Source organism: Astatotilapia calliptera, chromosome 11 (assembly GCF_964374335.1).
Source record: "Astatotilapia calliptera chromosome 11, fAstCal68.1, whole genome shotgun sequence".
In the NCBI taxonomy this organism is placed as follows: Eukaryota; Metazoa; Chordata; class Actinopteri; order Cichliformes; family Cichlidae; genus Astatotilapia; species Astatotilapia calliptera.
The window spans coordinates 16,982,606-17,009,773 of record NC_137432.1 but is presented as its reverse complement, the minus strand read 5'-3'; the positions used below and the strand labels follow the sequence as shown (position 1 = coordinate 17,009,773).

Here is a 27,168-nt window from a genome sequence, read left to right as displayed (position 1 = left end):
ATTTTTTTCCCCAGAATATTTTATTTTTATTGTAGCTACCTAAAAAAATTTTTTTATGCAGTTTTAGTTTTTCATTTTGTGTTAGTTAACCAGAATAATCTTGGTATAGGAAACTAAATGTCAAAATCGCATCCTATGACATCACCCACAGAGCGACTGACCGCCCCAAAAATCCGCCAATAGGACATCAGGATGCAGGAGCCGTGGCCAATCAGAAGTCTTGACATTGATGCAAGCTCTCTTACCTAACCTGCAGGGGCTCATACCTGTCCAAAATTCGTACCGGCGAAAAAATACATTGCGTTTTCCATTTGTAGTAATGACAAAGTGGATTTACGTCGTTGATGCTACTTTCTCCATGTCCTCTTTTTTCTTTCACTAGCGGAAGGTAAGCAATACCCCGACGTTAGCTTGCTAACGTTAGCTTGCGATGATGTGTCAGCTAAGCGAGCTATCAAAGTAGTATTAGGTAACTGTCTTTAATTAACTATACTGGGCTGATTTTCAAACTTGTCCAAATCCGTGCGTTTATCCCGCTTTGAAATCATCTATGTTGCAGTACCCTGTTAGGCAGGATGAGCTAATATTACTGGGTGAAGTAGCTGCTGTGCACAGCCTGCTTCTGCAGCAAGTTAGATAAGCAATAAAGGAGATACGACTGTTTCTATTAAAGAAATGGGGCCACTAGGCCTTAACATCAAGGGTGTTTTAGCTGACCATTAGCGAGACCAAATGGTGAGTGGACAATAACAGCAGTTAACATTAAGCTAAGCTAAGTTAGCCTGTTACATAATCGTGGTGATTAGTCAACATTAAACCTTGTAAACTCAGCTGACTCGAGCTACTTCAGACTGATTTTAGGGCAGACTTGTTCTGAAGTTTACACTTTTGTATTTGACTATTGCACACGTGATTACATGTAATCAAAATGAGGACGCTGTTTTGTCACTAATGTGTGCTTCAACTTTCTTCTTTAGGTACACTCTACAATTATGGAGTTGTGAAAAAGAGGTGTCAAAATTTGGGGGGGAAGGTGGCCTTTCCCCTCAGGTTTGATGGTTGGGACTGCAGGAGGAGAAGGTCAGAGGGCTGGTGAAGTTGTTGCCTTTTGTACATAATTAGAGGGAAGACTATTTTTGCAGATGTTGTACAATTTCTTTTGTATAAATTCATAAAGAAGTTTTGTATTTATTAAAGTCCTGATGCCATTGTACACTGCGAGCACCCAGCCTTGTGTGCGGTCCTTGGTCGAAATGGTGGACTGAAACGAGTCACGCAGAGCTCTGGAGTCGCTAGGGTGCGGTGGAACCTCAACACAAGCACAATTCTAGCACTCCAATCTACCTCGGCTGTTTTATTTTTGTCCTATTTTTTTCCCGATTGTTTCTGTTGTTTGTTGCCACACATTACATTGTTTTTGAGTGTGTTTGCCATTATTGGTGGTGGGCTGGCAGAAGGTCTTTGCCAAGAGGACAAGGGCTTCACTGTGAAGATTTGTCAGAGGTCAGGATGAATCAGGCACCGCTGGACTGCACCCCCAAATGCCGCTCACAGCAGCATGCAGACCAGGTGGTTGCTGCACTAACAAGCGGCTCTGAGGGGCAGCTCCGGGCTTTCCTGACTTCACACTGCCACAATGCAGCCACTTTGCGGGATGCCTTCGGTCGTACAGCCCTGCACCTGGCAGCCTCACTGGGTAAGAAGGCCCTGCTGGAGTGGCTGCTGGAAATCAAAAGTGCTGACCTGATGCTTAAAGATAAGGAGTCCGGCTGGACCGCTCTGCACCGCAGCGCCTTCTATGGACAGATCCACTGTCTCATATCACTGGTCAAGGTGTGTGTTGATGGAGTGCCATCAAAATTCAAATTATTACCAAGAAGAAACAGTCCAATCAAAGCTTTTAGTACTGTAAAATGACAAACCTTATTCTGAAGAGACTCAAACTTTGACCTACATTTGAATTTTGAATTGCAGCATGGGGGACTTCTCTCCACCCAAGACAAGGAGGGTCTTTCAGTCCTGGACTTGACCATGAAGGACCGCCCATCACATGTCTTGTTTAGAAACACTGGTAAGAAAAGCCGACCCCCTCAGACGCTGCTTTTAATGCTTTGGTTTGGAGATATGTCACTTCGCTTGTTCAAAAAAGAACAAAGCTTGGGCATATACTACGATTCAATATATATGTGATATCTTTGTCTTTTCTGCCTTCCCTTATCATATCACTGGTAATAGGTAAGTGGTTATCGGCTGGATCAGTCAAATGTAGCCCACATTGAAGAGGCTGTGTTGGCAGCATATGACTAACCACAAATAGGGACAGGTCCGATGGCAACCGAGCAGTCTATTTTATGATGATCAGATTGTAATAGTACAAAAATACAACCACCTGCTGAAAGCAACACGGCTGCTGCAGTCAAATAAGCAAAATGCAAGTGTGTGTGATAGGCAAAGTGCTGCAGAGTAGTTCAGTGTTGAAAAGCTCTGTGTAAATGTGTTTAAGTGCACTCTGAGCTTTGCTCAGTGAGACCAGAAAAGCTCACTGTGTCAGGTAACAGACTTATCATTATCATAGCTGTATCACTGGAACACAGGCGATTCAGACATATAATTACAATTGCGTATTCTGTTAAACAGTCTGTGTTGTGTGACGTGTTTGTGTTATTCTTGCAGCTGAAGCCCCTGCGGTGTTTAAAAGGTCTGAAAACAAATAAAGAATAAATATAAAAATGGTAAATGGGCTGTATTTGTATAGCGCTTTACTAGTCCCTAAGGACCCCAAAGCGCTTTACACATTCAGTCATCCACACATTCACACACTGGTGATGGCAAACTACAAAAACAGAATTTAAACCAGTAACCATGTTTAGTGTGCTCGATTTGATTCAAAATCACCAAGTCAAGAGCTAAAATTCTCCACTTTAGTTTCATATTGCTATATTGAGGCTTCAAAAGTCTGCAAAAGTTCCTACCTGCGCATTGTGGACCTCATTGTGTATGTAGTAGGTTTCCAGGCTTTTCTAGGAATAGTTATGTTATTTTCCAGGGAATTGATTGGTCAGCAGGTAGTTGTTTGGTATGCGTTGATCTCCTTTGTGGAACAGAACAGTCCAGAGCAGCCTAGGACTGCTCTGGACTGGCAGGCTGCAAACCTAGGCCGTCTGTCAAGAGCAGGCTAGGTTTGCAGCATATGTGCTGTCTCACTGAACCCCAAATCCAGTTTTGCACTACAGGCCTCTGTAGTTAAATCGAACATTAGGTGGAGACAGTGTTTTGGCTTTTTTTTTTTCTTTTTTGAAATAGTGTTTCTTTCTTCACCTTAGACCCAACTGAAGTTTACACGTGGGGAAACAATACAAATTTCAGCCTCGGTCATGGCAATCAGGAGAGCCGACAGCACCCTGAGCTTGTCGATGTCTTTGCCAGGACTGGAGTTTACATCAAGCAGGTAGGCTAACAACGCATTGCTGTCTTAACATTTCTCAAGGGAGTGGGAAAGTGTTTTTCTACCTCACACCCTCAAAACCCAACTCATGTGTATCCCTGTAGCACCAGGAATGCTGTAATAGCTCCGTGTTTTGACTGAGTACCAAGATATTACATTAAATAAAAAAAGAAAAAAAAAAGAAAAAAGCCAGTGCACATGGGTGTTTCAGATAAGCCACATCACTTGGGTAAAACCAGTAAAACACTCCTATCCCCAGAGCCCTGTATTACACCACCTTCTCCTCAGGGCACATGAAAATTTGCAATGTTTTTTTTTTTTTCCTCCCCCTTTCAGCTGTCCAGTACTGTTTAGTCCACAGCAGCTGAAATAATGCTTATGCTGGAGAGCTTCAAACTGTACCTGCGATAAATGTATTAAGTTATACATTAAAGCATATTACATACTATAATGGGGCATATTGTAGTGAGTCATGGCCTCATTTCCCGGTTCATCTAGGAGGTGGCTGGATCAGTAATGTTATTTGAGTCTAATACAGCATTGTTTCTGTATCATCAGGCGTGGTCTACCATCTCTTGTACAACCTTCATTTGTGACTTAGTGGAGCTGGTCTGTACATTGTTAACCCCTGCTAGCTAAACTGTGCCAAGCCAGGCTACAATTTCATGCGTTTGTCATGTCTAGGCTCTTAGTGTGATTAATATAGCTCCTGGAACCAGTTCAATTACCCCCAGTGGTCTGTGTACCCAATGGGTGTCGGAATAAGATAAGACTGCGTTTGCTATATTTTCACTTTCTGTTTATCTGTTGACTAATAATTTATCTGTGCCCAATGTTGTGTAATTGCTGTTTACAGCTGAAAGTGTGAGGGTTGTTCTTTTTCTTTTTTTTCCTCTAACCTGCAGGAGTCATTTCATAAAGCTAGTCGAGGACAGGTGGATCTGATTTCATGACCATTTCATGACCCTGTGAGACTCAGTGTAGTCTTTGTCTACCTAGTCCAATCCAGCAGGTGCCAGAGGTTAAATATTAATTCCACAATGACATGTTTTTAATTAAATGAGCTATACTCATGTGTACGCATGTGTGTGGATGTCCACATCAATGCGATACTTCAGGAGACATCCCTGTGCTCTATTGAAGGCTTGAGGGGAGCGATGTATTAGTAATGATGTTTGCTTTTCCACCTGTGCCCTGGCCTTTTATTGCCGTAGTGTTTTACTATCGCTACAAGAAGGGTTGGCCCAGGGACATGGAAAGAGATGCATTGCAGCCTCGTACGTGAGGTCAAAATTATAATGACAAGAGCATTAATCAGCACAACCAAGCACCTTGTAATTTTCCTGTAGTGGGATATGCAGGCTATTAAAACTGAAAGCAACAAGGGGATACCACAATTACGTTTGTTTCTTCTTTTTGCAGGTGGTGCTGTGCAAGTTCCACTCTGTGTTCTTGTCTCAGAAAGGCCAGGTGTTCACCTGCGGGCATGGACAGGGAGGCAGACTTGGCCATGGAGATGAACAGACTTATCTGGTGAGATCTGGTCATCATGTCAAAATATATTTAAAACGAAATGAAGAATTCCTTCCTCTTTAATGAACAAATATATCAATGCATTATCATCATAATCATGTGCTTGTGCATTTTATTGCTTCAGTTACAGAAAATTTAGGTTAAAAAAAAAAGTGGTTTTGAAACTTGATCTGGATTTGATATTCATTTAAATCATAATTCTAGACAAACACAATCTATTTTAATCTATTATAAATGAAGTTCAAAACAGCCAGGTTTTCTTTGTGCTTGCTGGCTTGGGAAAACCTTAAACCTCAGTTGTAGATAACGGGTATCATAACGGTGGTTATCAGCTTTCTCTGGTAAGCCAAGCTTTCTGCTTTGGTCTCCATGTGTGCTCACATACAAAATGATCCCTATGAGTGCCTCCTCCAGTCAGAAATGTTTTTAGATGATGATGATTATAAAATAGTGATTAAAAAATATATAAATAATACAAAAATGTCAGTAAAATGTAGCATTTTTAAAAATAAAATTAGATTAATCCTGCAGAATTAAATATTAGTCATGAGATTTAATGCACAAAGCTTAACAAAACTTAACTTCATACATCACATTGTTGTTTGATCTTGTGAGCATCTACAGTCTTGAAAATCCTCTATTTTTACTCTTCAGCCGTAAAAGGCTGATGGGTTATTTTTGTCACTCCACTTCGTCCTCGAGTTCACAATCTTGGGTGTCCACATCACTCTAGTGACGTGATTATTCCCACCAACGTTTTTTTCCTTTCTTTTCTGTAGAAAAGCAGATTTTGTCAGTTGCCAAACTGGAGGGGCGCTCAATATCTCCTTGACTCAAAACACATATTTTAAGGAGATTTTTAAAAGCTGTCAGCACAAAGGTTCACTTACTTTGTTCAGTTGACACTTTTCAGTACATGCTGAAAAATTTGTGTTCAATAAAGCCACAGGAAGTACAATAATTGTGTTCACTAGAGGATTATGGTTGTCTGTGGGACTTGGAGACGGGGATGGTAAGTGAGAGAGGTGCTTGTATCGCATCTGTAACTTAAGATCCCAACTACACAGATATACGGTACAGAAATGTCTTTAAGTCTGTTACGCTAAATGCACAGTCTCATTTGCTTTCTGAGCTTTTAATGGTTTAACCAATGAAATGTAGAGCTGTGGTATCAGCCTTCTGCTGATACGAATTTAACACTTCTTTCGTGTACTTCAGATGGGCTTGGAAACAGTTGTTAAACCCTCTGCTTCTCTCTCTTTATCTTGTTTTATATTTTTGGCTATATTTCTTTTGTCTCATTCCTTTTTTTGCTTTTTTCCAGGTTCCTGGAATGGTAGAAGGCCTGATGTCCCATCACTGCTCCCAGGTGGCAGCAGCTAAAGACCACACAGTGGTCCTGACAGAGGAAGGCTATGTTTATACGTTTGGTCTCAACACATTCCACCAGCTGGGCCTAGTTCCTCCTCCCGCCTCTGCATTTGTACCTAAACAGGTAGGAGGTAGCAGTGGGAGCTGCTGATGTTTTGCAGTGAATCAATCAAGCTTTGGCTTACCTTTAATTAATTTGGTCATTATTAGTATATAAAAGGACCTTATGAATTGATGTTATCTGTTTTGTTTTTTGTTTTTTTTATGATGTAATATTTGCTTTTCATAAAGGTTTTCTCCAAGATGCTCAAAGGTAGGACTGTGATTGGAGTTGCAGCAGGAAGGTTCCACACAGTGCTGTGGACCAGGGAGGCTGTCTATACAATGGGACTCAATGGAGGCCAACTGGGTAAGTCCTCATCCTTAAAGTCAGCCAAAATATTACCACAAAATAAAAAAATAAACACTTTTCAGATACATGATATGATTTAACAGTTTAGATCAGTCAGTTTAAGATGAAACACACAGCAAGGGGTCATGTGTGACCATGCCAGAGAACAGAGCCAGTATATTTAGCACAAATTCATGAATAATGATTGTATTGCAAAAGTAACTTTGCACAATTTCCAGTTTACTTATTGTAGGAGAGACGTTTTATTTTTGTAAAATGCCATTAATAAGATAATAAGGAGATTTAAAAAATAAAATAAAATCATTCCATGTTTTGAAAAAACTCTTTAATAATCACTTCCTTTCTGGTATGTTTTGTCCTCTTTTCCAGGTTACTTGCTGGATCCAAATGGAGAAAAGTGCGTAACAGCCCCCCGGCAGGTGTCAGCTCTGTACCACAAGGATGTAGCCATATCTATGGCAGCAGCTAGTGATGGTGCAACGGTAGTTGTGACCGAGAAGGGGGATGTGTACCTCTTAGCTGACTACCAATGCAAGAAGATGGCTTCAAGGTGAATAAATCAGTAGGATATCGTGCCAACCTTAAAGTTTAGCGCTCTTAAACCTGCAAAAATGTATATTTGGGCCATGTGGGGGCAGCAGAAACAAAGTATGAGCTCAACATTATCATGATCCCCATTTAGATTGGTGTTGTGATCAAATAATTAATCATTTACACATTGAGCAGTAACTTATTCTGAGTCATCTGTCTGGCTATTTGGCAAGCTTGCATCTAGTATTCAGTCTCCTTTAGCTTTGGTTTTGTTCGCCGCTGTTGTTTCCACTGACTCCTGATTGCTAGATGATATACTCAGTTTGGCAGTGGTTTGCTAACTGTGTTTCTGTGCTTATACTCACTGCTAAACAAAAGTTGAAAAAAAAAGGGTTAAAATTGGCTGGCTAAAGGGTTAAATTGATCTTCGTAGCAAAGCCAAGCGTAGCTGCAGAATCGGCTGATAATTTTCTGTCGGTTCATCACTATGAGAGACTCAAAGGTTTCACATTGCCATATTATTATTGTGTTAGACTAGACCATAATCCTATACCCGAATCAATAAATAGCTTTTAGATTAAGCTATGTTAAATGGCCCATCTTTTAATTTGATAGAACAATACCATCTGGAATCAAATAACTAATGGACAGTCTTCACTTTGCTCCAACCTTCTCATATTTTTCTACTGAAAATTGCTCATACTCTGGCAAAAAACGCAGCGCTTTTATCTGTCATTATGTTAGAGCCAGATGTGAAGATTTTTTTACAAGCACAGCAATTTTCTCATTTATTTTGTTTTCGAGCGATTGTTTTATCTATAAATATAAGTCTCTTTCACTGCAGCTCAGAAGTTGCTGCTTGTTTAACGTGTAGTCTTAATGAACTGCATTTCAGGCACTGCTCTGTGTCTGACAAAAAATATTTGAGAACAGCTTTATTAGAAGTTTGATTTTATTGTATTAAATATCATCCCCTAGATTGGAAATAGTTGTCTATTCTGTGAGTTCTGTAGTTTAGTGTCGTACATACAAATGTATGTATTTGTAAATACATTCCTGCTCTTCTTTCTTTTCCGATTATTGATTTTGATGGGTCTCTTACAGGCAGCTCAACATCAGGAAGGTCCTGGTCAGTGGGGGGAGTCTGGACCATCGAGTAGCTCCACAGATCTTGAACGAGGGAGGAGCGGAAAAGGTGGTCATTCTGGCGTTGGATACAGCTGGGAGGGTAAGTGCACTGTTATGCAGCGCTGTGCTTTTTGTTCTACTTTAGAGGTGCTTTAAAAACCACAAGACAAGCACCATTTAGTTCCTGTATCTTCAACAGAAGAGGGATGTACAACAGTAAAGCTGTAGTTCACTTGTGCTTCACTTATTAAATTCTGGTACATGGAAAGAAATACATCCTGTTATTTTTATCATCACTTTACTTTTCCTATTCTTATCTAACCTATGCTACACGGTTACACAATCCAAAATCTGCCTTACCTGTGTGACAGCCTATAGATAAAAATGGTGAGTAAGACTAGTTTTTCTCTTGTCTCTGTCAGGTGTTTTGCTGGCGTTCCACTGGCAGCTCGGTGAGACAGTGCCGGTGGGCGTACGCGCGTCAGGTCTTCATGGCGGACATCGCTCTCAGCAAGAACAACATGATGTTTGTGACTCAGGATGGAGAGGGCTTCAGTGGTGTGTGGGCTGGAGAATATAAGAAGTACGGGGAAAAGAAAGGTGAGGAATTTAGGGGGGAGAAAGGTGTGTTAAGTTGGCAATTGATTTATTTATTTTTCCTCCACACTTTTTTTATCCGTGCTGGGATTAGACTTTGTTATATTGTGGCCTATCTATAAAATACATTTCAATGAAAGTTAAGAGGAGTGCCTTGAAATGGATTATTACAGTATGTGGTAAATGTTTTCCTTCTGTGTTACAGAGGGCAGTGTGGAGGTGTGTGGCCACTCGGATGTTGGGACACTGTATGAACGAATCCGCCTGGAGAAACTCCCCTATGTCCACAGAGCTGTCAGCATTACCATGGACTCAAAGGGCCGGAATTTTGGAGTTCTCCAGGCTGACCCAAAAACCAGGTACACATACCCTCAAGTGAAGAAAAGGCACTACAATAAGGGACGGACACTTTAGTAGAGCTGTAGATAGAGACTTTGCTCATCCCACGCTGGGAAAATACATTTGTTACAGGAGTACAAGGTCAGGAAGAAAAAGTGAATTAGAGATGGATTAGAAAAAATAAATGTCGTGTACAAAAAAACCAAAATATTATATAAAGGTACACAAACCTAAAAAATTGCCTAATCCAGCAGCCCACACATGCAATAGTTTATACATCTCTGTTAGGTAACCCACTGTAGGTGAAATGGCCATGAAAAAGTTTTTTGTGTGTGCCAGTGAGCACAGACTACTTCCCAGTATGAAGGCAACAATGCAGCACCAGAAGGTACACTGTCCAGAATGATTGTAAGGTAGTTTTATCTTAAACATTTTGGATAAAATTCAATTATTATTGCCTAGAGAGCCACTTTTGGATCGGTTATCCACTTAAAGCTTGAGAAAGAAAGCAGCTTAAACTATGAAGTATGTCTATGAAGTATGATATCTAAACTTAAGTAAAAAGAAGAGGTTTAATATTCTGATCTTTACTAATAATAATCACTAGTGTAATAAGTTCTTCCATCCGCAATAAAAACATGGTTATAACTATCCACTAGGGGTGTGTTTTTTATAATCGATTTATCGATTAAAATCGATTCTGGCTTGGATAACGTGAAATCGATTCATTAAAATCCTGAATCGATTTCTTTAATATAAATTTATATAAATATAAATTTATTTTGCCCGAAATGCCAGAATCTCAGGTTAAACCTCACAAAATTTCAACAACCACCCTCATTTCTGCTGTTCAATACTGAACAAATTTAAACTTTTTAAAATTATGCAAAATGCAAAACGCTTAGCCGTGTCTCTAATAAAACCGCTGTAACGTCAGAGGTAATGTTCATATGTTGATTAATGATTTTCTTTCGTTTTTGATGTACTGCAGAATATTTGTATAAAATCCAGGCCAGGAAAATCACCTTCATGTTTTTCTGTGTTTTATCTTCAGCTACTTTGACACAAAGGCATCTGCTGTGATGCTCACACCTTTGATAAAGTCTTGCGAGTGTCAGCTTCCTTTTTATAGATACAAAAATATGTAAATCTACTGATCTGAATTATAATATTTCTGACTGTCAAAATTTCCCAGATTCAAATTGAATTGAATCTAATCGAATTAAATCGAATCGTGGATCAAATCGATTCGGGACCTTGTGAATCAGAAGCGAATCGATTCTAGAAATGAGTGACGATACCCAGCCCTACTATCCACACTTCGGTAAAATCTTAAATGTTAAATACTTAAAAAGAGGTACTTTAAAGTCCCCCCCCCCCCCTTTCATACTTAAAAAGGTCACTAAATGATGTGTTTTGGATTCACACTGCAGCTGCTTAGGCATGAATCAGGAGAGTGGACTGTTTCTCTGAGCAGCTCGTGCCTTATTTTTTATTTTTAGATCTCCTCTCTGCTCATTACATTCATTGCTTTATTAGGAGTCAGCTGGGAAGATTCTTGTCTCTTTAAGGGCTAAGCTACTTGCTATCATTCTTCTCTTGTTATTCAAAAGCTATGTTATATCATTTCTGATTAAACTGGATTTGAAAGATTAAATCCAGTTGGGTTTTTGTGTGTGTGTTTGTAATGAATGAGTTTTTATCATTTAAACCTCAATCATGTTCCCTGTGTATATGTACTCCAGCCTGTACGAGGTTCCCAGCATTTCTCCGTCATCCTTCTCCCAGCACTTCGGGAGCCTTCTGGATGAGGCGGACGAAATGGACAGCATCCACGATGTGACGCTTCAGGCTGGTGATCGCACTTTTCCGGCTCACAAGTACATTCTGTCCATGAGGTCCGAGTTCTTCCGGAAGCAGTTCATGTCTGAGCACTGTGGGGTCGATGAGGAGCTCGATAAGGAAGTGAGGAAGAGCGAAGATGCCGTGGGGTGCGATTTGCTCATTCTGGAAAAAATCCCACCGGACATGATGGAATACGCTCTTCACTTCATCTACACAGACTCTTGTGAGCTGCTGGTACACGGGGCGAGGCCGAGAGTGTCGGGGGTCATTACAGTCCCAAACCAGGTGAGGGGGGGAAAAAAAAGGAAAATCATATGTGCTTGATTACGCTGTACTGTAATGTAGCTTTTTCTTTATGCTACATTGATTTTTAACTCCACAATAATTTCATTTTCATTGACCTGGGAGGTCTGTTAGCTCTGACTCGGCTGTGTTGATTCATGAAGACTGTCTTCTGCTGTATCCATTGCCTTGGCCAGGATTCAGAGGAGGGCAGGCTTATCAGTAGCCTGCAGGACTTGGGTCTGAGTGGTCGTTCAGCCCTCGAGGTGTACCGTTCCCTTCCACCTGCAGCCAAAGGCAACAGTGACAAGGCCAAGGGCAAAGGCTCCAAGCCTGGCAAAAAGGGGAAAGGAAGCAAAGGTGACAAGGCCGGAGCCAACGAGGGAGGTGCCAACCCAGTGAAAACCTTACAGGGTGTTGCAAAAAAACTCGGCCTGGGCAGCCTGTCGGCACGGTGAGAAGCCGGGCGCACTTTAAGCTCAAGGGCAATACAGATTTCGTGTCCTTTGTTTTCATCCATTTTTTTAATTTCTGCACAGACTGGATGGTGTCAAATACGAAAATGGAAAAATTAATGTTACAAACAAGAAAACAGGCAACAAACCAAAATTCTACCAGAAGAAATGGTACGTATGTGTGTCTATAATCAGCTTTAGTTACTGAATAAACTGCAAACTTGTCAGACACAACTTAACTGTTTGTATATTTTGTTCTTTCTATGTCTGTGCAGCTCTTATCTTTGTGATGTCACTCTGAAATCTGAAGATGGGAAAGAGTTTTCTTGTCATAAAAGTGTCCTCTGTGCCAGACTAGGTAAGATGAATCAGGTAGCATTCAAATCAATAAAAACTGTAACTTCAGTTTGTTTTGCACAGCTGTGTATGGCATAACATATCATTTGCACCATTTAATTCTAAAAGGGCTAACCGCTTAAGAAAGTAACTCATTACCTTTTGTAGCACAACTGGTTTTCCTTCCTTTTGCCTGTAAGAGAGCATGCAAAGGTAGTCTGTAGGTTCAAATACTGTTACTGAAAAGATGAGTTTTTATCATGCATGTCATCTAGATACACATGCTACCCCCTCCTGGATCCAGAATGACTTTTTCAGTAATCCCGTACACCATATTCTCCTTAGCTGAGGTAACAAAGAGACGTGTAAAAAATGAACCTCACAAAATACAATACCTGTAAAGTGAACCAGATGTTTTAAAATGGGTTTGTTTTTAAGATAAAAACCCAGCTGAATGTAAATGCAGAGTTTCTGTTCAAGCAGTAGGATTGTAATTAACAGTATTTCTTAGAAGACTGTGGGGTTGGCTGCAGTTTTGCAGCCAACCGTTCTGACATTCCTAGGGTACTTAATATTGGTCCATGTTCTGTCCCAACACCAGCTGTCTATATAAATAAATCCCCCAACCCAAAATTCTGCAAATGCAATCGAGGCAGTTCCACATCCAGTTCTTCCTTAATTATTGTAGGCCTTTTTGGAGACGATATTCTCCAGAAGTACACGTGAGAAAACCTAGTAACATGTTTTCGATAGTCATCCAGTTTGACCAAAATTGAAACCTGTATTTTATGTAAATGTTCGCTTCACGTGAGTAGCCAAATTTTAGTGTTGATTAGAAACACTTTTTTTTTTCTTTCTTTTTTTTTTTGGAAAAATGTACTTCAATTGTTCTCTTGTTTCTGTCCTTCTGCAGAGTACTTCAACAGTATGCTCGGTAACCCCTGGATTGAGGTATGCCAAGTCCCCCATCCTTCTGTTGTGATATATATAATTATTATTATTTTTTTAAACCAGTCACAGCTCTAAAGTCATACAGTTTCGTACTGGTACTCTGATAATATTGTCTTGCAACCCTTCAGGCCACGTCTTGTTCTGCACTCGAGATGCCCACTAGTTCAGAGATCCTGCAGGTCATTCTTGAGTACATTTACACAGATGAGTCACCCACGATTAAAGGTAACCTAACAAGTTAGGGTTTTTTTTCCTAATGAAAACACATTTTGAATTGTTTTTTATGGTCATGTGCTCTCCAAATTTAGATGACTGTGGGGGAAAACCCCACACTGATCATACTGTTCTCTCACTTTTCCCTGCCAGAGTCTCTGAATGTAGAGTTTGTCTGCAACGTGTTGGTTGTCGCTGACCAGCTCCTCATCACACGGCTAAAGGAGATGTGCGAGGTCGTCATCACGGAGAACCGTACGTTCTCTTACTCCAGTTTGTGACATAACTTCTTGCACTTGCACTTTTCTTTTTCTTTTAGTAGCCCCCTTCATTTGAGAGTATCTAATTCTCTCTTCTTCTTTTTTTTTTTATTATATTTTTATTGAAGAAAAAAAAAAAAGGACTTGTTACAATAAAGTGCATTGACATTATTTAGTCAAAAAAAAGAGAAAAGGAAAAAAAAACAACCCTTTTTCTTAGTCCTTTTGTTTTACATTCTGATAGCAAAAAAATAAAATTAACTCATTGGCTTGACAATGTGTTACATAATGCAGCATGTTTAACTTATTTACAAAAACTACATTAGGTACATATTATGAAGTTGAGGGTCAACCTGCCATTTATTCCATATTTTGTAGAATTTGTCTTTCCGAATTTTTAAAAAGAATGTCAGTTTTTCCATTTTAAATATTTCGAAAACCACATTAAACCAGTCCTCAAGTGTTGGCGGAGTTGGATTTAACCACTTTCTGGTTAGTGATTTTTTTTTTTTTTTTTTTTTTTTTTGCTGGCCGCTAATAGCGCTTGTAAGAGTTTTATTTCCCCTCCCCGGACCGAGTCAACAACCAAGCCCAAGTACAAATTTACAAAATTGATGTCAAATTTTATCTTAAAAACCTCACACAAAGTTTTATGGATTCCCAGCCAGTAATTTTTTAAGTTAGGGCAGTCCCAAAAGATATGATAATGATGTGCCTCTTCTGATCCACATCTTCTCCAGCATTCTGCTGTCCCATTTTTATATTTAGTTTGATGAGGGGTTTTGAAAAATCTAATAATGTTCTTCCAACAGTGGTCTCTCCAAGATAAAGAACTTGTTGAGTACCAATGAAAATTACAAATCCTCTCCCAGTTCTCGTTTGTTATACCCATCCCCGATTCCAATTCCCATTTAATCTTAACATTTTGAGTAGTATCCTTCCTTGCTTGAAGGAGCACATCATATAGTTTGGAGATTGCCTTTCTCAGAGAACTATCATATGCTAATTTAACTATCTTAAAAATTTCTGACTCAACCATATTTGGGTTTGGGATATTGCAGTGTTTATTAAAGTAATCCCTCATTTGAAGAAACCTGAAGAAATCTACTTGTCTTAAGCCATTTCTTATTTGTAAAGACTGGAAACTCTGTAGTGTCCCTTTATGTGTGAAGGAATGGAATGTTGTTAGTCCACTCTCTATCCAGGACTGAAATCTAATCTAGAGTATCTAATTCTCAGCATTAGCCTTGGGGCATCTGTTTAAAGTTAAGTTCACATTGTCCTCGTGTCATCTTGATTCTGAATAATTTTATACATAGAACTCATGAAAACAATAAGCACACACAGCTGCATCGTTTCAAACCGCTGCTTTTCTGCCCTCAGTGACTCTGAAGAACGCTGCAGAGCTCCTGGAGTTTGCCATCATGTACAATGCAGAACAGTTAAAACTGTCCTGCCTCCAGTTCATTGTGCTCAACATGGCCGCTCTGCTGGAATCAAAGTGAGAACTTAAAGCCAGTGTAGCATTTTGGATTCAAAGTGGTGTGTTCAAGATCATGAATATGTTTAGTAGAACGTGTGCATGTAAATATGGATCCATAGAGCAGAGCAAACAGGAGAAGTGTTTTCTAATCAATATGTTTTTGTTTTGTGTTACTTTGGTGTCCTCAGAGCTCTGGATATTCTCAGTGATGAAGTGCTGGTGGAGCTTTCTGCAGCCTACAGGAAGATGGTGAGTCCCCTTCCACCCTTAAAAACACCCCAGTCTGTGTCAGAATTTCTTTTTAAAGATGCTCATTGTTTAACTTGATTTCTTTTTTTCTTTTCCCCCCCAGTGAAATAAAATAATTCTTTAAAGTGAACAGCAGGGGGCAGCTCTTGTAGTTGTAGAAAGACATGCAGTTGTATAAAAGCCTATAGGGGAGCAACCCTTGGCTTCAGTTTCCTGATGACTTTATGGGCTCAGTTGCTAGGTTAAAGTTACACTGAACACAACATAAAGTTCACTTTGTACATTATTATCAACAGGTGGGGCTTCACCTAGTCTGAAGTGATGTCGCTACATCTGCCTTTTACTTCCAGTCTTTTGTCACAGAAATCATCCTGTTGTTCTGACTTTCACTGATAAATCTTAAAATTATCTACACAATGTAGAGATTGAGCTGTAGAGAGTTTCTCCTGCCTCTGCAGACTGAAAACATGTTTGTCGATTGATTCATTGATTAACTGTAGGTGATGTAATGTTTTCTAAGACAGCCATACTTAGATTTATTTGTCTATTGCATAGAGTTTTTCATAAGTTTTTCTTTCTTTTTCTCCATTTGATTTCAGATCCCAGCAATGCAGAAGCGTGTTATCACACCATATCCTGGTGCACCAGACCTCAGTATGTATGAGGATGAGGATTTGGACTCCACATTCAGCCCTAAACCAGAAGCAGATTTGGATCACTCTTGCAGGTACAGTCAAATATGGTATTAACTTGGTACACAGTATCACTATGTTAATTTCTAACGGTTTATAGCTAAAAGGCAGGGAATTATCTGTGATACCTTTAAAGACGTCTATTAAATGTCTTCAGTGTGTCAGCCTAACAATAATCTGCTAATAATTTCACACATTGTCTTTTTCAGGGAAATCCTGTTAAAAAAAGCTAAAATGAAGGCTAAGAAGAAACCAAGGAGGCGCTCTGATAGCTCAGGGGGCTATACTCTCTCTGATATCATCCAAAGCCCTCCTGCTGCTGGTATGTGGCTGTCAGCTTCTTTGTGAAGTTGGATCTTGTTGTTATTGAATTTATGACGTTACCTAACACATGCTTCTTTTTTTGCTCAGTGGTCTCCCCATGCCTGGTGAAGTCAGGTAAGGTGAACTCGACTGAGTCTCTGCAGGAGCTCCTCACATCAGACTCTGAAGGCAGCTACATGGGGGTCGGCAGTCCCAGAGACATGCAGTCACCTGTTTTCCATGAGAGAGCTGAGGTTAATTTTACATCTTTAATATGTTGCACATTGCGTGTAGTTAGAAGTGTGAAATAATTAGATGAATTGCTAGATTAAAATCAAGACTGCAAAGATGGTCGAGTTAACACTGTTAAGTTAGAGTTGAAGTGTTTGTGAGTTTTATTATTTTTTTTTATCTGCAGGATGAGAAAACCTTTAGCCAGAGGCTGAAGACCCCACCCAGCACCCCAACATCTATTAAGAACTGCCTCCCAACTCCCCCCAACTCTGCTCCGCAAACCATCCCAAAGGTCCTTCCCTGGTAGGGTAACTTTGATGGTCTGAAATTTATCAACATTTTTGTTGTCTTATTAATTTGTTTTTCCCACATCTCCTCGGCTGAGAAATGCAGGTTTAAGATTGAACAAAGGCTATCTTGAGAGGATGTCATTTTATCCTTATATCCACCCACTTTATGTTGAGGGGGTGGTTAACAGAAAGGAAGCATTTTCAGCCCTGATAAATGAATAACCACTGAAATCTGAGCAGTATATCTTTCATATTAAGTTTGACTCTGTTTTTTCAATTTGCAGTCCTGCTCGTGCACCTCCAGTCTTGGATCTGAGAACCATCATGGACATGGAAGCCAACTCTCTGCAGACTCTTGGAGCAACTCCTAAAAGCCCTGGAAGGTGGGCGGGTGGTCTACAGTGTTTAACTGAGAAATCTTCAATGAAAAAATGATTTATACCACTTATTCCAGTCAATAGAAGGGAGTGATGGGTTTAATTAATGACTAATATCTGTACATTACACATGTATCTTTCAGTTCTTAATCCACTGTCTGGAAATGAGAACTGTTGCTTACTTGAGCTCTGCTTATTTTCCCACCTGTCCACAGTGTCAGCACTAGCATTAAGCACTCCCCTCTTTCCACTAAACTGTCCCAGAAACAGAGGAAGATGCTGGCCATGGCTAACAAGGAGGCCAGTGCGGAGTCCACAGCATCCAAACCAACCCCCACAGCCACTCCATCCAAAAGCAGTGGAAAGGCCTGGTGAGTGAGCCCAAATACGAATACCGCTACTGTCATGGAATACCTTTGTGTTCCTGATATATTTCAGGAAATCTCAAAAGAGACAAAATGCATTTTGTGCAGTGAGCCCACACATTCCTACTCTGGATGGGACAGGTATTTGTGAAATTGTGTAGCATGTAGAAAATATCAAGAGTGGAAATCTCCCTTCTCCTCTTAGCTAAAATGCTACTGTTAATCCCTTCCACAGAAAGTGTGTGTGTGTGTGTGTGTGTGTGTCAAAGCAGGTTTACAGCTAATACAAGTACAAACAGCTACAAAAGCTTTATATTTCCTATTTGTAAAGTAGATCTGCTTTATTAAGAAAAATATTTGTTTACATTGTACAACAGATAAAAGTTGGCTTAGTGAAAATGCATCATTGTGATTGTTTGCCTGCTTGTTGATGGTTTGACAGCAGAAGGCTTATGTTGCATCCAGTGTTTAGTTAAAAGGCTTGGAGAATACTTGTGGTGGATATTTGTTGCTGTGCTTGGATTAGGTAACACTAACTATACTAGCAATATGATCAATTTGCATTCTGTTTCTGAAACAGGTTATAAGATGTGCCACAGTCATCTGCCTTGTGATCTACCCTACACTATGATTTTAGTATTTATTTATTTGTTTTTACCCTCAAAGTTGGGCATGCTTACAGTATAGGTCCCCTTTGAGCTTGGGCATTTGAAACCTGAATCTGTGGTTAAATTACTCAAAAAGGGACAAGATGAAGAAAGTTGTGAGCCACTATGTAATGTCTTAAACGCACCAGCAGCTACAGAAAGGGTAGCCACCTTTTGCTTTTAATTGTGAACTTCTTCTTCCCTTCTATGATTTCTTTCCACCTGCAGGGTAACTGCTGTCCAGTCCCCACCCTCCTCGTGTTCATTTCGGGCTCTGCTGGAGGAGGAAGAGAACCATTTGATCCGAGCAGGGCAAACCGGAACGCAAAGGGGCCAGAGCACCCTGGGATCCCCCATCGTTGCTGCACCTGCTGCCAGAAGGGTCACATTCAAGTGTGCTGAAGGCAGCGAGTCAGAGAGACCCGCGGGGTAAGCAGAAGTCAAAGTGTAGCGTACAGGAGTAAGGGTTTCTTCCTTACACACTGGAGGTAGAGCCAAAATAGCCTCTCTTTTTAAGGAGATAGAAATTGTCCTGAATTGAGACTTGAATCTGTGCCAAATATTTTGAGACGGCCAAAGAGTACCTCATCTGTTACATAAAACATATTATAGGTTGCTGCTGCAGTAAGATTGAGTGTTTCTGACTTGTGCTGCTGATTTCCACTTGGAGGCACTATTGAGGTTTCATCATGTATCAGCTGTTGTGTTTTTTTTTTTCCAGCAGTCTGCAGCCCTGTAGATAACCAATTGTCTTAGCAGTAATCTCCCATTATTTTTACTTCTAATTTCTGCAGCCTGAACATCAAACTTGGCCCCCAAAACAGGAAGACAGTATATACGTAACACAAGCAGGCACTGTTTCGCAGCTAAGACATATAAAAGAGGAAGTGATAGTGATTGTTTAGACTTATTGTTCAGGAAACGCAAAAATAAAAGCTGTGATTGTAACTAACCATAACGCTAACTAGTGCCAGGGCACTGATAAGATGTGCTGTAGTTGGATAGGCTGACAGCCTGAGAAACGCATTAAGCTCTTTGTTGTGTGAGGTGAACGGCTCTGAATGACCCAGTGCTGCTGGGTTGACCTGCCCTTGACTGAGTCACCCTGACCTTTACAATGTTCCTCAACAGCTGGATAAACACGGCATGCACAGAAGATATTCCTAGCTGTAGTAAGTGGCGTGCTCTTCTTTCTGACGTTGGGTAGCTCGGAAGCAATGAAATCCTCTATGTTTGGCCACCTTTGCAGCTTTTAATTCCTTTCAGGTCCGCAAAGTCAAGTTAATCTTGTCTATCTGTATGTAAGCACATCTCTTATCTGATTTCATCCTCCTCTGCTGTATGTTTGGCCATGCTTCATGCTGTTAAGAGCAGACTGCTAGATATTAAACAGCTGTGAAAGTAAGTCAAGTGAAATCAGTGATGTTAATCAGAATTGATAAGGGCAGCCCTTGTGTCACAGCAGATCACACCGAAACGGGAGCAGGTTTCAGGTTCGCCCGGGTATTTGGATGAGCAGACACGGACGAGTTCAAGGCTCAGGAAGCAGCCGTGCACGCTCTTGTGTCTGCCTTCTGGGACACAGTTTCCACATCCCAAATCAGATTTAATAGAGATGCCTTTATAATCTGCGCTGTGATTGAATGTCAGACATTTTTTCCTCTGCTTATGTCTTGTGGAAATATTTCCAGCGTTGTCTCTCGTCCAGATGAACGATCAGACAAACGGAGGCCCCTCTTTCCATACGACATTAGCGTGCGCCATAATGGAGTGTTTTTGGCAGGATTTGTAACAACCCGCTATATAAACAACCTACAAACTAAAAAAAATCACTTAAAGCACACACAAATCAGTCTAAAGGTAGCTCATTTGTATGAGTCAGGTCATATTTTACCCACTGTGTTGAATAGATGTATTCTTTAACAAACATTATATATTTATACCCTCTTCTCTAAGTTGTTGTACAAGTATTTTAGGAGGATTTAGAAATGTGAATATATATATACATGGTGTTTCAAGGGAAAAACACCATCTATAAGCAGCAGGAAAGGGGTTTAAGTCGGCTTTCAGTCAACCTTTGTGCACACTTTGAATCCTCTGACAGCTTTTTTTTTTCCTGCTGTTGCAGTAACTCGCCTCATGTTTACAAATGATAACAGGTGTGACTTTTCTTATACTGTTGGAGCAAGGTCTGCATTTTATTTTTAGGCTAATCCATTTGGACACTGATGTGTGAGCCGTCACGTTTTGGAGTCTGTTTTTCTACAATTTTTAGAGTCAACAAGGATGCTGAATATAAAAGTCTAAACAATGTGTTTGCGAACGCAAATCCCAAAAAATGTTGCTGTGTATGTCCTCGGTGTGTAAATGGATATAGCTTGTGACTGTTCTTACCTTCATTCCTCTGACAAGGGAAGATTAACAGACTGAACAGTGTGCTGCATGCTATCAGAAACCCCACTGAGCTGCTGAATGTAATGAAACATGTAGCTATTAACTTGGTCTATCAGAATAGCTTTGGGGGGGACTGAATGAGTGGGAGAGTGCAGTGAGAACTGCAAACTCTGACACAGCTTTACTCTATAAATGCATTACACAAGGCAGCATTAGAATATGCTGGTATTTTTAAACTTCAGCAGTAAGTCAGACTCCAGTGGTTTGTGCCCCTCGTCATCAATTCTGCTCATATCTTTATGAACAGAATTTCTAGTTTCAGCCAAGAGGTGAAACTAGAAATTTGAAATTGAATTTGCAAAAGGTTTTTTGCGGATGATGTGGTCTGCAGTAATGAAGACGCTTTACCAAGTCTGTTTTGGTAAAGTGAGGGCCAAACATCAGAGCCAAGTTATCATCTCACTGGTGAGTCTACATTCTTACCCTCACCTATGGCCTCGAGGTGTGGGTAGTGATAGAACTGGATTGCAGATACAAGTGAAGGAACAAACAAGTTCCTCCGAGTGGTTTCTAGGCTGTCCCTCAGAGATGAGGAGCTCAGTCATTTTGGTGTGGCTCAGAGTAGAGCAGACACTCCTCTACATTAAAATGAACCAGCTGAGGTGGTTGAGGGATATAACTCCTGAATCCCTTTTAGATCAGGTGTTTCAGGCACATCCTACTTAGAGAGGACTCTGGGGCAGACCCAGGAAACCCCAGAGAGATTATGTCTATTGTCTGGCTGGCTTGGGAATGTCGCTATGTCCTCTGTCTCTTCCCATCCATCCCTGTGTCCCTGACCCAGACCCAAATAAATACCATGATATTTGACACAGCACACCTAGGAAGAGTGCTGTGTCAAATGCAGCAGAGATCAGAAAGGGTTGTAGCTTGACTTTTTATTGTAGCATGTGCAGCAATCATGTTAAAGTCTTCAGCAAAGCATTTTAACTTCAGTACTGTTGTGCAGTAGTGGCAGAGGCTTGTTAAAGCCGGGTGGACAGGTGGCCATTCACACACCGGAGCTTGTCAGTAGTGGTTGACTCAACCTTTGTCCACTGACTCAGACTCTTGTTGCAGCACTGGATACCAACGTGTGTGTGTGTGTGTGTGTGTGTGTGTGTGTGTGTGTGTGTGTGTGTGTGTGTGTGTGTGTGTGTGTGTGTGTGTGTGTGTGTGTGTGTGAACCATCTATCCCCTCAGGCCGTGGGTGCTGGGTGCAGTGGGCAGCCCTCCCCTCTCCTCCCTGGTGACCTTTGCTTCCATCGTGGAGGAAGAGAAGCAGCAGGAAGCCGCGCTGATCCGCAGCCGAGAGAAGCCGCTGGCGCTCATCCAGGTAACACATTGTGTCTGTGTGTCACAAGCACGCACACACACCCTTGGCATCACTGATTGGATAGCTTCTGTGCACAGCGTCGGTATGGAAAACATGGCAGTGGTCCATCAGAAGATGCTTCTTGTGTCTCCTGTCTTGCCTTATCTGACTGACTTTTACCTAATCAGCATTGCACTCTGTACAGTGCTGGTTAGAAATGAGGTGTCTCCAGGTTTGTCTCTTTGACAGCACACTCTTCTCCTCTCCAGCTGGTTGCCAGACTTCTGTCAGAGCCTTCACAAAAACACTTTTTCCCTGTGAGGTTTTCTGGTTGCTATTAAGTAAAACACTTATTACCATTAAGCTTTCAGCGTCAGCATTTTGTTCTTTTCCCTCTCAATTGAAGTTTGTTTTTTGTTGGGTTTTTTTTTTCAGTTTTTTCCTTGTTATTTTCTGTCTTTATAGATTGAAGAGCGGGCCATCCAGGATCTTCTGTTCCACTATAAAGCCCATGACAACCCAGATGAGCTGATAGTGGTGGAGAGGTCTTCCAGAGGTCCCATAGCAGTCCCGACCTGGAACAAACACTGATGTTTAACGCCAGTGACGTTCACCACAACCGCTACATACCATCAATGTGAGAACATCTCATCCCATAGTCACTCTATACTTCAGGCAGTTTCCTCAAGATCCATCAGTCCATACTAAGACGTACTTGGGACTCATCATCCTAGTTTAAGAGGAGTGTGATGCGAAGCTCGCTTCTCTCTGCAGTTTTAGGTTTAATTTGTTTTATTGCTGCTCAGCATTTTGTTTGTGTGTGAAAGAATGAGTGTTTTTCCCACAATTGAATACAGTACTGGGACTGGGATGAGTTGTGCATGTTTTTTTTTTCTTTTGATGTACTCTTTACTCAGCAAAAACAATGGCATAAAAACTAAACAACTCTTACAAATGAATATTATTAGTGATGTGAAGTTGAAGTTGTCAAAGAAGTGAAAATGTGAGACGTTCCAGGCCACACAGAATGTGTCCAGGCTACATCACAGGGGCTCTCTGGAGCTTAAGAGAAGTTAAAGAGTGCCAAACATCATCTGTGGTAGAGCATCAGGAGCAAGTCGTATGTGAGCTGTTTAGCAAGGCAGTACATTTTTTTTTTTCTTTTATGGACCCCCCTGCTTTATATCAACATTGTGTGCTTCAGTTGATCTGCAGTGACATGGTAATTTTGCAGTAAACAGTAACCTTTACTTTAAATTCAAACACGCTCACATTTGTCATAGAATAAAAAGCGTTATTTGATGCAGTTACAGCGAATGCTTAAGCCAGACTATACTCAGTAGGGTTGATTGTGTTCAACTGCTCAGTAATGTGTTCTAGAAATGCTCCTGTGCCTTTCTATTACATGATAAACAAAGTAAAGCAGCTAAAAATAATTTTTTTTCTCCTTATGGTTTTACTCTCCAGCTCTTTTCCTGGAGCCAGTGTAAGCTTGGTAGGTAATGTTCTCATTTTCAGATGCCATTTTTGCCAGTGCGTTTGTATGTTTGAGGCCTAAAGATGTGATGGGAAAATGGCATGCAATAATAAAACATCTCACCTGTGCAATGAACCTGGCTCCTCTCTGTGTTTCATAGATCTGAGTGGACAGAATAGAATTTTAGAATTTCTAAATAAAGTCTTATCAGAGAGACTCAGTCATTCGCTGGATAATGTGGATCTCAAAGTATCTAATAAAAAATAACATTTAAGCTCTCCATCTCTCTGCACGTCATCTGCCCTGCATGAGCAAATGACCATTATTAAGTCTCAACCTGTGATTAACTGTGATGACCCCGATCTGAGCAGAGAGCACGGTGATTGAGGGATTTTATTGGCTGTAATTACAGGTAGAGCATCACATTGGAAGTCAGGAAGAGACAGCTCACGGGGAAAATGTTAATTACAGATTAAGATCTATTAGCTGGTGCAGAGATGACACATGAATCAATGCCTCGGAGGGAGAAAACTTCCTTTTTGACATCACACCAACGTAGCCTGGAAACTAATGAGAGATTTTTTTTTCTTTTCAAAAGGACTGCTCATGCTGTGCATTTGTGTGCTGAATAAAAATTAAGTGGTTTAGCGTGTAGTGTAGTGCCACACGACGTCTCCTAAATATGACTGTAGAACACAAGCTCAGATAAAGTATTAAGGAGTATTAACCAATAAGCTATAACTTTAAAACCTAATAATATGTAGAGCCCCCTCAGGGCATGGATACAGGACAGGAAGCAGATCTTGTGGGTTGTGTGGGTTGGCTTCTGAAGGATCTCGGTTTTCTTAGGAAATAGAGACCACTTATCCCCTTCAGCCTGTTGTTGATGTGGACGCACTTGCGTTCCTCCATTACATCAAGATCCTGCCCCGGGGTAGACATGAATTGTCTCTGATTCTTTCCAAACCACTTCACAAACTCATCCACTAGTGCCTCCACCCCACTAACACATTCAACCAACCACTGCAGAACTGTCAGTACTGTAGGTAGGTGGCACGACCCCGTAGTAGTACTGTAAATCTGAGCTGTACACTGTGAACAGGAATGCAGACAGAGCAACAGTCTTATATACTGCACCCTGTCTGTCAGGTGGTCATTGATGTATGAGCTGGTCAACATGTTTACTGAGATTTCCTATAGCTTCTTTTTCAGCAGCTGAATCATGTTAAAGGAGGTGATCTTCACTGTGCAACTGCTACCACCCAAATGGGAGCAGGCTCTCTGCAGCATGTGAATGATTAGATTCATTCTTTGTACACAAACAGCAGAGGGTCACACAGACTAGAAGTGTTGGAAACAGGAAGCCTGGCTCTGTTAAAGTCTCACCGTTATGTTTTTCTTCAGTTGGGATGCTGCGTAAGTTTAACAGAAGAAACGTATTACCAAAAATCATTCAAACTGGTCAAACATCTCACTGCTAATGAGGTTAATGAGTAGAAGAGTTGTGTTTAAAAAAAAAAAAAAAGGAACATCTTAGAGTTGTTCAGAAGGAGAGGTGAATAGCTGTGTGGCAAAAAGTTCAACAAATAAAAAAAGATTTTCACTACACAACAGCAGGAAAAATAGGGATCATTCAATTATGTTTTCGACAGCTGGTATCTTCTGCTATCTCACCCAGGATCTCAGACAGCTGGCTAGCGCAGGTCCTCAGAACCTTGGGGCTGATGCCACCATCAACACTTCAGTGCAAATGCAGCCATTTAAGCAATACTTTTGGCTCTTACCATTTAGATTAGCAAGCCACGCAGCCTTTACCAGAAACGTTATAGGAGAGAAACGAGACAATGAAATCTATGGGAGGATTGTTTTAGCCATTAGCTACTCTTTGTTAACTGCTTAACCTTTACTTTTAGATAAATAGCCATTAGCAACCTTTAAGCTTAACAATTTTATCATTACATGTCATTATAGCCTTTTACTTCGTCTATATCCATTTAGCTATGTTGATGCTTTTCACTCAGTTTCAGTGACTGACAATGTAGATTATATTTTTTTAAATTAAGTAATGTTTACATTCCCTCTGACAGCTGCATTAGTACCTCCTGGGCTATATTTACCCTGGTTAGGAATCAGTGCTGTAGTATTTGGCAAGGAGAAGTGTGACCGAGCTGTTCGGCATGTTCGAGGAAGGAGCGCTCATCCTCTCAAGTGGTGCTCACTCCTGGCCTTCCAGCCGGGCAGATGGGAAAATCATAGGGCTGTCCTCAGGATGGTGAAGATCACTTCAGGATTAATTTGTTTATGGAGAAAAAGGGACATGCTTGACGTCTCATGGAACACATCCTACATTCCCAACTGCTTTGCCTGGAGAGTTCCAGGTTAAAGCAAAATCAAGGTCAAACCCCCATTCATCCAGCCAGATTTAATCACTCATCGAGTTGCTCTTCATGGTCATGGTTATAATTATGATGCTTTAGCAGCGCTCCGACTTCTTCTTTTTTCTTTTTAAATACTGCGTATACAGTATGCCAGGAAATACCAGAATAGTAATTTGTTTTCATTTCTTTAATCCTGAGGTGAATTGTTTACTATCTGGGTCATTCAGTGAAAATTCACCTCACCCCCACAGAATTATTGATTTTCTTCTTCTTTTTTTTCCTTCAGTAAATTTAATGAAGTCCATCAAAGTACATAACAGACAGAAATTTGGCAAATTTGGCATTTTCCAGATATCCTTATTTTTTCAGTATTTTAAATGCCTCCGAACTTATTAAGTACAGGAGATACATACGTGAAGTTTTCAGGGCTGAAAAAAATATTTGTTATATTTAAAAACTGCAGTCAGATTATTTTTAAACTCAGTCCAAGTGTCACAATCTGAAGCTATTTGAAGAAATAGTTTTTTTTGTTTCTCCTATAACCAGATTTGAGCACCAGTATAATGGGAGTATAATAGTGTCTTTCACTAAGAATAACAAAACCGTGTGTGATGTGATGTAGCATTTTTAGTGGCCGGTACACTTTCCAGGGGCATAAGCGACCAGTCAAATCAAGTTATAGTATCTGATAGGTCTTCTTTTATACCTACTCTTTGATACCTGGCTGGATAGTGTTGTTGGTGTGAAAGTTGGCGCTTCTGTTATCAAAATGTGAAAAATAATGACCTGCTGTCTCAGGATCTAGTGCTTTTCTTTTCTACAGCACCAGGAAAATGATTGTGCCTGGATGTTCTCAATGGATATATTCAATCTCAACATGTAGAACTATTACAAGGTGCGTTTTTAACAGAACTTACATGCATCACTGTCTGTGTAGGTTCTCATTCATCCAGGTCCTGACTCAGTCCTGACACTGTCCTCATCTGACTATAGCTCTTGATGCGATCAGTGTTGGGGTCATTGAGAGAAACGTGCACTGCAGTGCGTTACTTAATTACTCCCAGGAGAAATTCATTCATTACATTACTTTCGTGTTTCTTCATAAAATGATCGTTTAACAGCATGAACCTATAGGCTAATGTCCCACACACTGCCGCTGACTGCTCATTGGTTAGTTACCTGTTGAAGTTCAGGGTCTGGCTGCTGGTTTGGGGTCAACAGTCACTC

At 40.6% G+C, this 27,168-nt stretch overlaps 1 protein-coding gene and 1 long non-coding RNA gene across 3 annotated transcripts in view; one reads left to right on the top strand and one right to left on the bottom strand.

Moving 5' to 3' along the window:
• Positions 1-3,139, bottom strand: part of LOC145431776 (uncharacterized) — a 32,716-nt gene extending 29,577 nt beyond the window's left edge. For both annotated transcript variants that reach the window (XR_013912073.1, XR_013912072.1), the window contains exon 1: positions 2,973-3,139. This is a non-coding gene — a long non-coding RNA (uncharacterized LOC145431776). The remainder of the gene's footprint in view (positions 1-2,972) is intronic.
• ibtk (inhibitor of Bruton agammaglobulinemia tyrosine kinase) lies at positions 225-23,698 on the top strand. The gene is made up of 30 exons (XM_026183659.2): positions 225-388; positions 978-1,080; positions 1,455-1,833; positions 1,975-2,071; positions 3,324-3,448; positions 4,868-4,978; positions 6,303-6,473; positions 6,641-6,758; positions 7,131-7,311; positions 8,397-8,520; positions 8,843-9,020; positions 9,223-9,376; positions 11,102-11,486; positions 11,681-11,937; positions 12,023-12,109; positions 12,214-12,296; positions 13,188-13,225; positions 13,354-13,450; positions 13,592-13,693; positions 15,082-15,199; positions 15,370-15,430; positions 16,030-16,157; positions 16,332-16,444; positions 16,534-16,679; positions 16,844-16,962; positions 17,234-17,332; positions 17,542-17,697; positions 18,567-18,767; positions 21,975-22,107; positions 22,552-23,698. Exons 3-30 carry the CDS (start codon positions 1,510-1,512, stop codon positions 22,675-22,677), a joined length of 4,032 nt encoding a protein of 1,343 aa, XP_026039444.2. The 5' UTR covers positions 225-388; positions 978-1,080; positions 1,455-1,509; the 3' UTR covers positions 22,678-23,698.
• Positions 23,699-27,168: the final 3,470 nt, after the last annotated feature.

What these genes read in the sequence shown, in the direction of transcription:
- ibtk (XM_026183659.2), top strand. Translation starts at nt 1,510, where the DNA reads ATGAATCAGGCACCGCTGGACTGCACCCCCAAATGCCGCTCACAGCAG. An exon ending in CTGGAGTTTACATCAAGCAG is followed by an intron (nt 3,449 to 4,867) that starts GTAGGCTAACAA and finishes TTCTTTTTGCAG; the next exon opens with GTGGTGCTGTGCAAGTTCCA. An exon ending in GAGATGAACAGACTTATCTG is followed by an intron (nt 4,979 to 6,302) that starts GTGAGATCTGGT and finishes GCTTTTTTCCAG; the next exon opens with GTTCCTGGAATGGTAGAAGG.